The sequence below is a fragment of the Trichoplax adhaerens genome, genomic scaffold (genome assembly GCF_000150275.1).
Source record: "Trichoplax adhaerens TRIADscaffold_11 genomic scaffold, whole genome shotgun sequence".
In the NCBI taxonomy this organism is placed as follows: domain Eukaryota; kingdom Metazoa; phylum Placozoa; class Uniplacotomia; order Trichoplacea; family Trichoplacidae; genus Trichoplax; species Trichoplax adhaerens.
In genome coordinates this window covers 638362-651092 of record NW_002060953.1, presented here as the reverse complement: position 1 = coordinate 651092, position 12731 = coordinate 638362, and the positions used below count along the sequence as shown (strand labels likewise).

Genomic DNA, 12731 nt, shown 5'->3' with positions numbered 1-12731 from the left:
CTACTATTAATAATATAAATAGTGAATAGATATTGCAACAGACAAGAATTTAGATGTGGAAACGGCAACTGCATCAAAAGCTACTATCGCTGTGATCGTCAAAAAGATTGCAGTGATGGCACAGATGAAATGAACTGCGGTAAGTCTAACTGCAAAATTTTATGTATTGAGCAATCAAAACTAACAAGTCACTGAAGCAAATTTAATATTATCAATAAGTTTGACAATCTATAGTAGTAAACATACTACTAGTTGTAAGTGCTAATGTAAATGCTTGATAATGGATGTATTTGAATAATTTTAGTAAATTCTTTGATATCTTCAAAAGCTTTTTGTAATTAAAATAAATACTTAATAATTAATATTATTTAACCTACCTACAGGCAATTATTATTCTCAAAAAGGAAGTTGTACTTTCGACACTGGTAAGTGCGATTGGACAGATTTAGATTCTGGCAACTTCCATTGGTCTAGAGGCAGAAGTACTCCCAGTAGTAGCACCGGTCCCGGCAATGACCACACTACTAAGTCTACATCCACAGGTTATTTCAACTATTTAAATTAAAATATTTATATTTTCAAATTTTTATATTTATGACACAATCTTGGTTATTAGTTTGATTTCTAAAAGGATTTAATTTATGATCTAATCGATATCGATACAGGATCTTTCCTATATATGGAGACATCTTTGCCACGAAGACCTGGAGATATCGCACAAATAGCTGGGCCAGTATTGCCACCAAGTAGTGGAGTATGTTGGTTGCGTTTTTACTATAATATGTATGGCAGTTCCGTTGGCACCCTTAGAGTTATATTAATAAATCAAAATAATGTCAATCTCGGACAAGTGTTCTCATTAACAGGCAACCAAGGTATCTTGATTCATAGCAACAATAATACCCCTATATTTAGGATAGTCAGTGTCGCAAAGTTTGATCATTACTTAACTTTTCATAATTAAAATTCCCAAAAATTTACTGAAACGATAAAACTAGGGCTAATTTATGCTTTTTATCGAGTTGTCTGCTTGAAATTGTTTATCTCTTGTTGATCGTAGAAGTAGAGTCATAAGTTGATCATTACTGCATATGATTTTTCTAATAGTAATGGAATAGCTAAGATGAAGTTAATTTTAACACAACAAAGCATTGCAATGCTCTTTTTAAACAATATAAAAGTATTTTCGCTACTATACTAATAGAATTGTGTAACCCTTAGGACCAAGTTGGCATCGTGCGATCGTACCCATTGGTAGTCAAACATCCTACCGAATCGTATTTGAAGGAATTGTAGATGGAAACTTTGGTGATAGCGCTATTGATGATGTTAGCTTTACTCCTGGCTGTATACAAGGAGGTAAGCCTTTCTAAAAATCGAAAATTTTGTTAAGGTTTGCAGTAAGAATAGCTCTAAACCATGCACCTACTTTAAATTCGTTCGCAATTGTGGAAAGTAACAATTTTTAAGCTAAATACACGTAACATATCCCGTAACTGTAAAATATACGATATGAAATAGTCTCTTTTACTTGTAAGTATGTAAGTAGGGCAGTTAGTTTAGCTAATACTATACATTAATAATTTTACTCCTTATGTTTGACTTTGTATGGCGTCCATATCGTAACTCAAAAATAATTCATGCATATAATTTAAATTTCTGTACTATAATAACTATAGGCACTCCAATTACCCCGTTACCTCTACAAGGTAGTCAATGTCCTCAATCAAATACCAACTTTACATGTCCAATTAACGGTAACTTGGTATGCTTACCAAACTCATGGCGATGTGATGGAGTAGATGATTGCGACAATGTTGCAGACGAACAAAAATGTGGTAAGTTATAGCGTTACGGCTATCATTGTAAGCAGATTTTCTGTAGTAATTTCCAGGCAACAATTCACTATTTTCTGTTATTGTGTCTTTGGATATAAACACGTGAATATATAACTAGATGATCGGTTGAAATATTTTATATAAAAAATAACTTTAATGTGTCAGATAAAGATGAAAATCGTACATAGATTTTATTTATTGTAGAATGACTATTTCCATATACCATGTGTGATTTATTGCCGTATTGCGTCCATTGGCATTTGCAATCTCCAAGGCATTCTTGATCATCAACTGACTTTATACTAGCATAACAACTGTATTACATTAACACAGTATCGATAGCTTAATTGTATTTAGTAAGAAATACAGTAAGATCAGAAAAATTTCATGTCAGCCTTCCGTAAATCAAACAAACATTTTTGATAACTTGATTTAGGCCAACTCCAAAGACCTTGTCGCAAGGACGAGTTTAAGTGTCAATTGGCTGGTTGCATTAATAGTACTTTGACATGTGACGGAAGCACAGACTGTATTGATGGATCTGATGAATACAACTGCACAAGTAAGATAGGAATAAGCTCTATAATTTGCGTTGTACTATTTAATATCATGGCCTTGCCAATATTATTATTTATTTATGCTCGACTGCGACGTTGTAGAAAAGATGCTGTACTATGAATATGTTTATCAATAGCTAAAAGTAATTCGCCATACAATGAAGTTTGAATTAGTTACGATATATTTCAATAATTTGCAAGTCATTTTTCTGTGGTAAATTGTAGCAGTAATAAATTGCATGTTGCAATTTATAAGCATTTCTAAGCTAATATCTTTGGACATTATTAAATTTAAATTTTTTTGCCTTAGCTACTCAACCACAAGCAGCTAATTCCGGTGGTTGGGTTGCACTTGGTGTCTGCCTGACATTACTGATTGTAGGCGGTGTTGGAGCTGTTTACTACTTCTACAGACGTCGATCATTGTAAGTACTGTGAACATTTTTTGAATAACAACAGTATAGCAAGTAAATAGTGTAGCTTTCTGATTGCTTTAGTTATTATTGATTTAACATATTCAATATAATAGTCGCAACAAGACTACTATGTTTTGTTTCTGTATGCATGCAAACAATTATATATATATGTATTATTAAGAAAGTATGACTGCTTTCATTCACAGCAATTTCAGCTATGCTGCACGATTAAAGGGCAAAGGTGGAGTTGGAAATCCTATATACGAAGCCTACGAACAACAAGTGCCTCTAGAGGAATTTCAACTAGGCGATGCAGAAGCCCCGAATACTATTGAGGATACGGTAGGCTAAATTACTTCTCAATGTATTAATTTATTAAATAAGCAAGTCGAGTAATTAATATTACGAATTATGACCATTTTTTGCCCTATAGACGGAAAGACCAACTTCCATTACTAATCCATTATACTCTGAAGATGTAAACCAAGGAGCTGAAGCCATTACCAATCCCCTTTATGAAGATAATGATGAATCTGTTTATCAATAGTAAATTTTAGTAGTATCATGTAATACCCTTCTTGCTAATCAAAATGAAATTTGTTTAGATACGATAGGTATCAAAAATGATTATTTTTTTGAAGAATCTCATATTAATACTCGTAGATAATTCTTTAGATTAAAATGGTTTTGATCGATTTCGATAATTTTATATTCTAAGATTGATTTAATAGGAATAGTAAGATAGCGCTGTGTAAAAAGTAAAATCCCTTTCTTCATAGCGACATTGCTAGCAGTACGCGTATATCAACCCAACACTTTTTTTAACTATCTTTCCTAAATTGATAAAGAATTATTCTTATATGATTGAACGTACTAACAAAGATTCTGTTTCTAAATATTTTTTTAATTTCATCTCAATTTCAGTACCTGTATAGGTCAACGATATTCGTATATGAAATAAAACCTACTCGTAAAATAGATTAAACGCTTTTTGTGCGATTTTATTAAAATTTGTCATTACATGCCAGTTACACTGTACTGTAGACTCCCTTCTCACTTAATACTGTATTTTCAGTATTCTCATACTTTATCTCATAGTTCATTAATTAGCGTAGACTTGATTGATATTAAGTTGTAAATTGCGTCGGAATTGTTATACACTACGAACCTCGATGGCACAATACGTGAAATAAAACCAGCGGATTTTTACATTAGTTTTTATAATGATACGACTTTGAGATGGATAAAACAGCGCCGCAATAATCACCACATTTCGTCGTGATTCGCAATTCACTAACAGCTAGTGCCTATAGCAAAAGTCTATCCACTACGCTGTTGATGCTGATGGTTTTAATTTTAAAATGTGATACTAGAATAACCTATCCATGGTCTATTCAGTCTCAATTGTAATATAACCACTTCTGAATTATTCAATTTCAATGATTGTAAATTTAATCGCAAATTCTTTGGAAAAAATTTGATGATATTGGGCACACTTTATCGCTATTACGTATATTGTATCAACGAAGCTAAAGACATCATACTTATCAAGTAAACAAAACCGCTTCAATTTAGGTATTGTTAACTAACGGTTCCAACAGCCGCTTTTACAAGGTCTTGTAGAGATATAAACATCTGCATTTATCATCAACAAGTGGCCAAACCTTGATTTTGTCAGAGACTAAGCGAATTCTTAAATTGTACAGTAATTCAAAGATTTTGTGTTCCATATATGAATGAAGTTAAATGCTGAAGCTCATTTCATGACTTCGATATTGCTTGAATTAGCCCACTCATATCTAGAAACAATTATCGTTGATAACATTGAGCGGAGTAGGATATTAGTATAGACGTTAAGTAATAGCATGTCAAGCTTTAATCGGTTATTTTTTAATAACATGTAGTCTACCACAGGTAAGAAAACAGCAAATAGTTTGTGATTTTTCAATACTCTAATAAAGAATCAAATTGTTTAACATAACGAACAATTATGTATTTCACTTGCAACGATGCAGACTATAAGAACACACAAGTATAATCTGAAGGCATCGTTCTTGCACGTGCCTTCAACAGCTTTTACTTTCTATTCAAGCAACATAGCATCTTATTTCTGTTGGTACACCTTCAATTATATTGTATCATTACAAACACATCTAGATACATACTGAATGGTAAGTTAAAAAAAAAGCGGTAGAACACATGGAAATGTTTACAGAATCAAGGCACTGGTCAGTCTATGGAATCATGCAAAAAGCAAGTTTCTTAAATCGACTTTAACTCAGTCAAAGCCATTACGGAGCGGACTACGATGTCAATAAATCGTAGTATACACGTTCTTTATTGTATTTCTTTTATTACTTCTATGACCTAGATACCGTGATATAAGCAGGTTCATAAAAGAGTGTGTGAAACAGACGTAATATCGGACACTATTGAAAACAATTTTGATGATAGTCTCGTTTAAGTTAAGCAAACAATTAATAATTAGCATACAAAATAAGCCATAATACTAAAATATTTAATAGCAGTAGTTTGATATAAGGAAAATGTTAAATATCAGCTCTAACATTTAAAACTATACGATCATAGGCTTCAAATATTTCAAAATCCTTGATATGAGTTTCCACAGTATCTTTTTAGATTACACCAGGGTACAACGACTTTTCTCCACAAACGGATTCTCACCATATGGTACTCCAGATACAAGTGGATCGCCAGCTGCGTGATGAGAGCAATATTGTATCAAACTGAGACAGCCATAAATAAATAATATAAAATACAATAAAATTATGGTTAATAAATGAGGACTACAGATAATATCTAATATGTACAGTTTCTAGTTACAATGAATTAACTATTGACTGATAGGTACCATACTGTATATATGACTAATTCTAAATGTTGCACTAAAATACATAGTAGGCACAGAATAAAAATGCAGTAAGCGCATATTGAGTAACAAGTTTATTCAGCATTTCATTTGAATATCTTTGATTTTATACACTATGATCTTTATAAAAGATTCCTTGTTCATAAGTTATTTATTTATCACTACCCAATCTAGTATACAATAAAATTCAATGAAAGGGTTGAAGGTAGCTAAGGTCCCACGAATATGAAAAAATGCAGGAATATTTCATAATTATTAATAATTAATTAATAATATAATTATTAGTTAGGATAGTACAATGACGAAAAAGAAGATTTTGTGAGAAAATGATGCACTAATGCGCACTGCATATGATGAATTTTTTAATTCTTCCTTGTATAAGTTATAGATAAGTTATAAACTTTTTCTTAGTGTTTAATAGTTGATACTGTATTTACCTATGCCACTTTCACATTGTTCAACAACATTATAGTATCTACAATTTCTTATTGTCCATCAACAAGTTACATGTAGATATACTCGTATATATATATATACTGTATATATATATAGTACACCACTAAATTTAATTTATTTAATCAAGGATAAAGTGTTTTAGGAAAGATTCAAAATAGAAAGTATTATCAGAAGATCTTTATACGTTTAATGCAATCACAGACGATGAAGATACCCCTAGCGTTAAATTTCGTTTACTCGCTGAATCTGTACGATAATAAGAAAAGAATTCCTCTTACGTCACTGTTACTATACCACAAACAGCTTCATTTTTAGAGTACGGTGAAAATGATTGTTGAAAACAACGCTTACCAAGTATGATAATAATCAAATTAATTAATTATATTTATAATCAATATGAGTACCGTATACTGTATACTCGAGTACCCATATTTATGCCTTATTCAGTTTGCCTGAATTAATCTTATAGATCCTACTCGTTGTTCAAGCATAACATAGCTTTTATTCGATAGAGAATTGATTTCATCATCAGTACTCCGCAAATACACCAAATCCATGATGTTTCTACAGTACTATATTTGTGATGAAGATTTACGATCATTATAGAGTTAAATAAGGCAGTAATCACCGAAGCATTGTAAATCCATTGAAAGATGTAAGAGTATTTCATGGATACTGTCTACTCCCAAAGTTCAAACATATGCGTACGTATGCTGTGCATCAGTCTTTCAACTTTATACGACAGTAATTGCTGAAATATGGTACAACTCCTGTACATTAAAAGTTTGCAGCATACTGTACAGTACACTGAGTACAGTACGTATTAGCATTGAATGCAGTAAAACTAGATCATTCTGATTAAAATTTAAACGTAGTACTGACTACAACCATCACAAAGAGTATTCTTTTCAAGCGCCACTAAAATTTCGAATTTACACTTAGTGAAAATGAAGCAGTGTGTTTTAGCAGCAACTGCTACCATCAAGGACAATTACTGTAAAAGTATTTCTATCAATAGCTATACATTGATTTTGATTTCAATCTGTGATGAAATATAATGTAAAAGTAAAGCATCATTTCTTCGAATTCCTAATTGGAAAGACACCCCCCTTTTATTGAAGTAAATTCCAGTACCTCGTGATTGAAAGAGTGTCATTAATTTAGAAAGTATCGACAGCACAATCTCGAAATCAACAGCTCATTCGCTTTTCCTATCACTCGAGTCTCGACATTTAATTAAGAACTAAAGTATTTCAATGTAGAACGAAAAAACAAGTCAATGTATGCCAGTTGATTATGACTTCGAATTATTAGCCTGTTGTAATAGACCTAGCAAGAGTTGCTGAGTTGCAACCGAGTCTTTAGGCCATTTCCAGTTTATTAATGCGAATTAATCATGTTAGAACAATATTAACATTCTTCTTCAAAAATGAAATGAATTTGATACTAATCATCTTACAAATATGACGCAGTCCCAAGTCTATATGATATCTACTAAGATCGCTAAGTCGATTAATGGTATTAATCATGTTATGAGTGATATATGATACGCGTCCTTCACCAATGGCAAGACACTCGTGTACGTAGTACCTCAGTCGGGTGGGCTTTTTTAAGGACGTTAAAAGTTCATTAAGGTAAATGATGATACTCGAAAGCCATCAACACTTACGCAATGAACTACATCATCCTATGCTCGTACTGGCGACTGAATCTTAACCCCCCCCCCTTACAAGCGACAGCATTGTCATGACGCTTCGAGTTTATTAGTCAAGTTGATCATGTTGTTATTTTCCTATCAACTACTTGGAAATATGGAACGCCATCTTCTCTTAAGCGTAGTCTGATCGAAATAGCAACATTGTTGCTGAGAACAAACGAGTGAATTAAGAATGATGGCTCCTACTACTGACTACATCAATCCAATTGGGTTGTTGCTTGTACTTCTTTTTTTTTACTCACTGTCTCGATTTCTTTGTACCACCATTAATATTGCATGAGAAGCAGTATCGAAAGCACGCTAGTCAATAGGGTATTAGCGATGATCAAAGGTAAGCCATTGTCGGTGGGGATTAGTGTTGGGGTACTTTGGCACTAGGCTAAATAATATGTTGCGCATACAATATAATGAAGAAACAAAGCCAAGATGGAGAAAAGCACTGTCAATGTTTATCCATGGTTATATCACCGAAGACAATCTACTAGGAGAGTATGGTATTGTTTTCTCCACACAATTAACTACAGTTGAATAACTTTTCAAAGATCAAGAGATTGACCATGCCTTCATTTATCCTGTATCGAAGAAGAAAAAAAATCCATTGCCTATTTATCGTCAACTTACTCTTTGGCTGTTTCAGAGACTTTGAGACGTTCATTTTTAGCTTCTTTGCTTAGTTGTTCAACAATTTTCTTAAATAGAACTGCGGTCGATTGATTGGACATGGCGTTTTATCAAGTCAACGATCAATTCGATACAAAATTAAACAGCAAGAATGGATCGATCGATCTTAAATCCACTTAGCGTTGTAGACTAGCAGGATTGGAGTTGAATTTTTCCACCTCAAAATCTTCAAGTAGTCAAGAAGATTTTTTTCAGCCTTTTTTTTTTTTCCCCCACTTTGAGATGTTCTCTCACGGTTAATGAAGAAGATTCAGTACAAAGGTGCGAGTGACTTTACTAGAGGGAGGCGGGGGCGGCATGACGTGAGCCAATCAAGGTGACCTGTACCAGTTATCAGGAGGGTTTCACCAATCATTACGCAGAACCGAGCTGTCAACCGTACTCTAATCACAGTTGTCTGTCACAACTGACGCACAACGTACAATACGCTGAGTCAATACTCAATAGCGCTTCACTACCTGGGAAGGGGGGGTAGAGTCATGACTACCGCGCACAGACTTATCATTTCTCAAACCAGTCCTAGCGGATTGAATCAATGGCGGAGGAAGAAACTCGATTGCTATTTCTTTTTAGCAGGGTAGTCCAGTCAGAAATGGTAGTAATACACCTATATTGGATTATAAGGATAGCTATATTTGATTGGTGTTCATAGCTATGATGAGTGCATCACGATATCAATATTGTTCAGATCAGGCGTTTACTATAAATATCGAGTTCAAAAAAAGAGCGCAAGAGCGAGCCTTAGCCTAGTAATACACCCATATTTGATTGGTGTTGATAGCTATATTTGATTGGTGTTGATAGCTATATTTGATTGGTGTTGATAGCTATATTTGATTGGTATGCATAGCTATATTTGATTGGTATGCATAGCTAGGATGGGTGCATCACGATATCAATATTGTTCAGATCAGGCGTTTACTGTAAATATCGTGTTCAAAAATGCTATCGAGGTCTAAAAAAGAGCGCAAGAGCGAGCCTTAGCCTATGCAAATGACTACCAAATGCTTGGGTAGGACACTTGTGACTATGAGTAATGTGGAGAAGACAAGTTCATTGGAGAGAGTCAACAACTTAACCACTACTGTCCTGCATTGGACTCCATAGTTTTTGCTCCTTTAAAATTTCAAATGCAGTACACTGTTAAGCACAATAGTATTGTTGGCAACCCTGAAAATTGGCTAGTATCATGACCATGGTGTCCTGTAGTGAATTATTCCAGTATTGAATTCTCAGTCATGGTCATTATAATATAGTAATGGATTATATTATTTCTATATTGAATTCTTAGTCTAACGTTATGACAATACAGCCATGAACTATTTCAATATTGCATTATTATTACCCTTGTCCAACGATATAACAACAGTTCGCATTCAAACAGAGCCTCTTCTGGTTTCTAGTATGCATCGATCCATTCTCGAATTGCGCTGTGAAAACAAGCTTAACAAGAGTATCAGCCATTCTATAAATATGGTACTATGTAGATCAGTTAGTGTACAGCAGTTGGACTGGTACCATAAACGTACAACAAAATAGGAAAACCCTTTTCTGTTTCGCAGAAATAGAAATAAACAAAACGACACAATTGTAATGTACTATACAGCCATAAAACATGATGTTGTTTGTTCCAAAAAAACTGCCTGAGTTTTCTCTAGTGTGTCTCTCTTGCTTAGGGGATCTGTGATGACTAGAATGCATAGACAACTATACATTAGCAGTCAAGGTGTAATGAACGCAGACCTTTGGCATAGTGCACGCTTCTTCTTGGATCTTGCCTTCGAGTAATCATTTGCGTTCTCTTTGCAGTGGCGAATGTCATCGATAGATAAAGACAAACATTATGTTTAGCCATACTAGGATAGCGGTATAGTTATTTCAGAGAGTAAGAAAAAAATCCCATAGACAAGTATTTGGTATTGAAGCCATTTTTACAATATCTCCATGGCCGATTCCGTGTCTCTGCTGCAAGGACATTACTGATTATAGTAATGCTAGGTACATTCACACCATAGACTCTTTACCATTACTTTAAATTCCGGAGGAAGTGCCAAGATGGAGAATACAAAACGGCGAAATGGATATGGATACGATATCACATCGACTCCACTGCAACGCTGCCTGGCCTGTATTATACTGTAATGCACTCTGAGTAAAGAGTCTAGAATTTCCTAGCAAGGGACCCGTAAAGCCTACAGGATTCCCTTAAAATGACTCCTTCTAGCCCTGCCTTTGATCAATAAGTACGCCATACGATATATTTTGGGGGTAATACTTGTGAAGGCTGCAACTGAAGTAGTTTCTCTGCAAAACAAAATGCTGGAGTTATTTCTAGAATTATTCCAAACCATTCCATCCTAGACACTTTCAATCAAGTCATTGAAGTCTACTGGTCGTTAACTTTTCCAGTATCCAAGGCGATAGAGTATGACGACTGCTCGTACCTGCATACCACTGCCAAAAAATTGCATTTGTAATAATAGTTATCTGTACACCGGTGTACTGTCTTAATATTTAGTTAAATGCACGACATGGCTGTACACTGTTTAGTGTATAGATACATCTGTAGCTATAACAGGCAATCCGAATTTCACCCAGTAGTTGATTTAATCATTACTAAAATAATGACAAGGCACACTACAACCATAAAACAAGACTTAGTAATACCCCATTCCGATCGACCAGCTGGTAATCAATCACGTTCTAAAAAAAACTTACACATTACTGTACACGAACTATCACTATAACCTTACAATGCAATATTGCGATTTTACGAGATTCCACTTTTATCCATAGTCAGCAAAGAAAGACATTTAATGGCAATAACAATTAAGAACTTACAAAGATTATAGATATACCTTAGATATCGATAAATAAAGCCCCTTATATCAAGCATATTCATTGACTCAGTATTTAAGAAACAGCATCCTTGCAACGAAATTCAATTTTATAACATAGGTATTATAAAGAAAATACAAGTTAAATCTATTTACATCCGATGACATTCATTCTATTCGAACTTTAACATAATTTGAGGTAATATCCGCGACAGTACCGTATAAACTCCGGGAGATTTACCGCTAGAGCAGACGGGGCACAATCTATAAATTAGTTATTTACAGATCTATATCACAAGAGATAAGCCAATTGATGCAAGAGACGTACACAGGATATCATTTTATGTTCGTAAATGATGAGCCCTAATATTGTACTAAGTGTATTCTACCCAATTTAAAAAGTTGCTGAAAACTAATATGAGGTACTGTACAAGCATCAACTGTAAAATAGACATCTCTGGATGCATGACTACTTTGCTAGATACAGTGGTTCGATTTAAATTAACGGCTTGTAACCTAAGCATATCGTAAAGCTATCGTCTACACAACCACTGACAACAAGCAACGAATACATTATGGCATTCGCTCATGACCACATAAAAGTATAGAAACAGAGAGATCATATGATACCTCGTATATCAACACTTGCGGTTAAGATAAATATCCAATCATAACGATATTAATTAACGCAACTTTTCTAACAATACATTGGAATCTGTCCATTTCTTCTCTTCATCTGTGCCTGTTGATAGCGAACATGTATTCAAAAATTCATTTTCACCTTCATCATTCGGTAATTGATTGAGCGGTATAGGTACGTGCTCCACAGGTAAACTATCCTTTTTCCATTCATCATCTATAATTTCCACTAATCGTCCATTGATGGCATACTGGCTATCCATCCTTAAAACTAAATTCATTAATTATAGGATATTAATACAAGAAGATTCCATCGGACAGAATTGTCCAACAATGACTTCTGACAAGGATCATCGATGAATAAGGTATAGTTAGTACTACCTTCTAAATCATGTAATCGTATAAAATTCAAATTTACCACTGAATGCCTTTAAATCACACTTCTATTCCAAGAAATGTCTAAATCTCTCTCACCAACCGATCTAGTAGGAACTGCAACAAGGTGATAGCTTGGTTCGTGATGATGGTGGCTTGTGGGTTACGTCCGGATGTCTGAAGACCTTTTGGAAAAGTGCAACCGATAACGCGTGCGCACATTAACCTTGATCCAGAGAGAACGGAACCGTCGGTTGTTAAGGTTACAGTACAGCTTCTAAGGCTTTCCAGCTATTGCAAGCGTCTATATAACCGTCTACGCTAC

General features: G+C 34.2%; 2 protein-coding genes across 2 annotated transcripts; one reads left to right on the top strand and one right to left on the bottom strand.

The window, feature by feature from the left end:
* Window positions 1-129: 129 nt before the first annotated feature.
* Window positions 130-3358, top strand: TRIADDRAFT_59471 (uncharacterized protein; the record flags this gene model as incomplete). The annotated part of the gene is made up of 9 exons (XM_002115556.1): window positions 130-139; window positions 384-542; window positions 666-875; window positions 1222-1359; window positions 1680-1838; window positions 2275-2400; window positions 2706-2820; window positions 3018-3153; window positions 3245-3358. The coding sequence occupies 9 exons, from the start codon at window positions 130-132 to the stop codon at window positions 3356-3358; spliced, it is 1167 nt and encodes a 388-aa protein (XP_002115592.1).
* An 8717-nt stretch (window positions 3359-12075) lies between these two features.
* On the bottom strand, window positions 12076-12294 carry TRIADDRAFT_29505 (uncharacterized protein; the record flags this gene model as incomplete). The annotated part of the gene is made up of 1 exon (XM_002115453.1): window positions 12076-12294. One exon carries the CDS (start codon window positions 12292-12294, stop codon window positions 12076-12078), a length of 219 nt encoding a protein of 72 aa, XP_002115489.1.
* Between the last annotated feature and the right edge of the window lie 437 nt (window positions 12295-12731).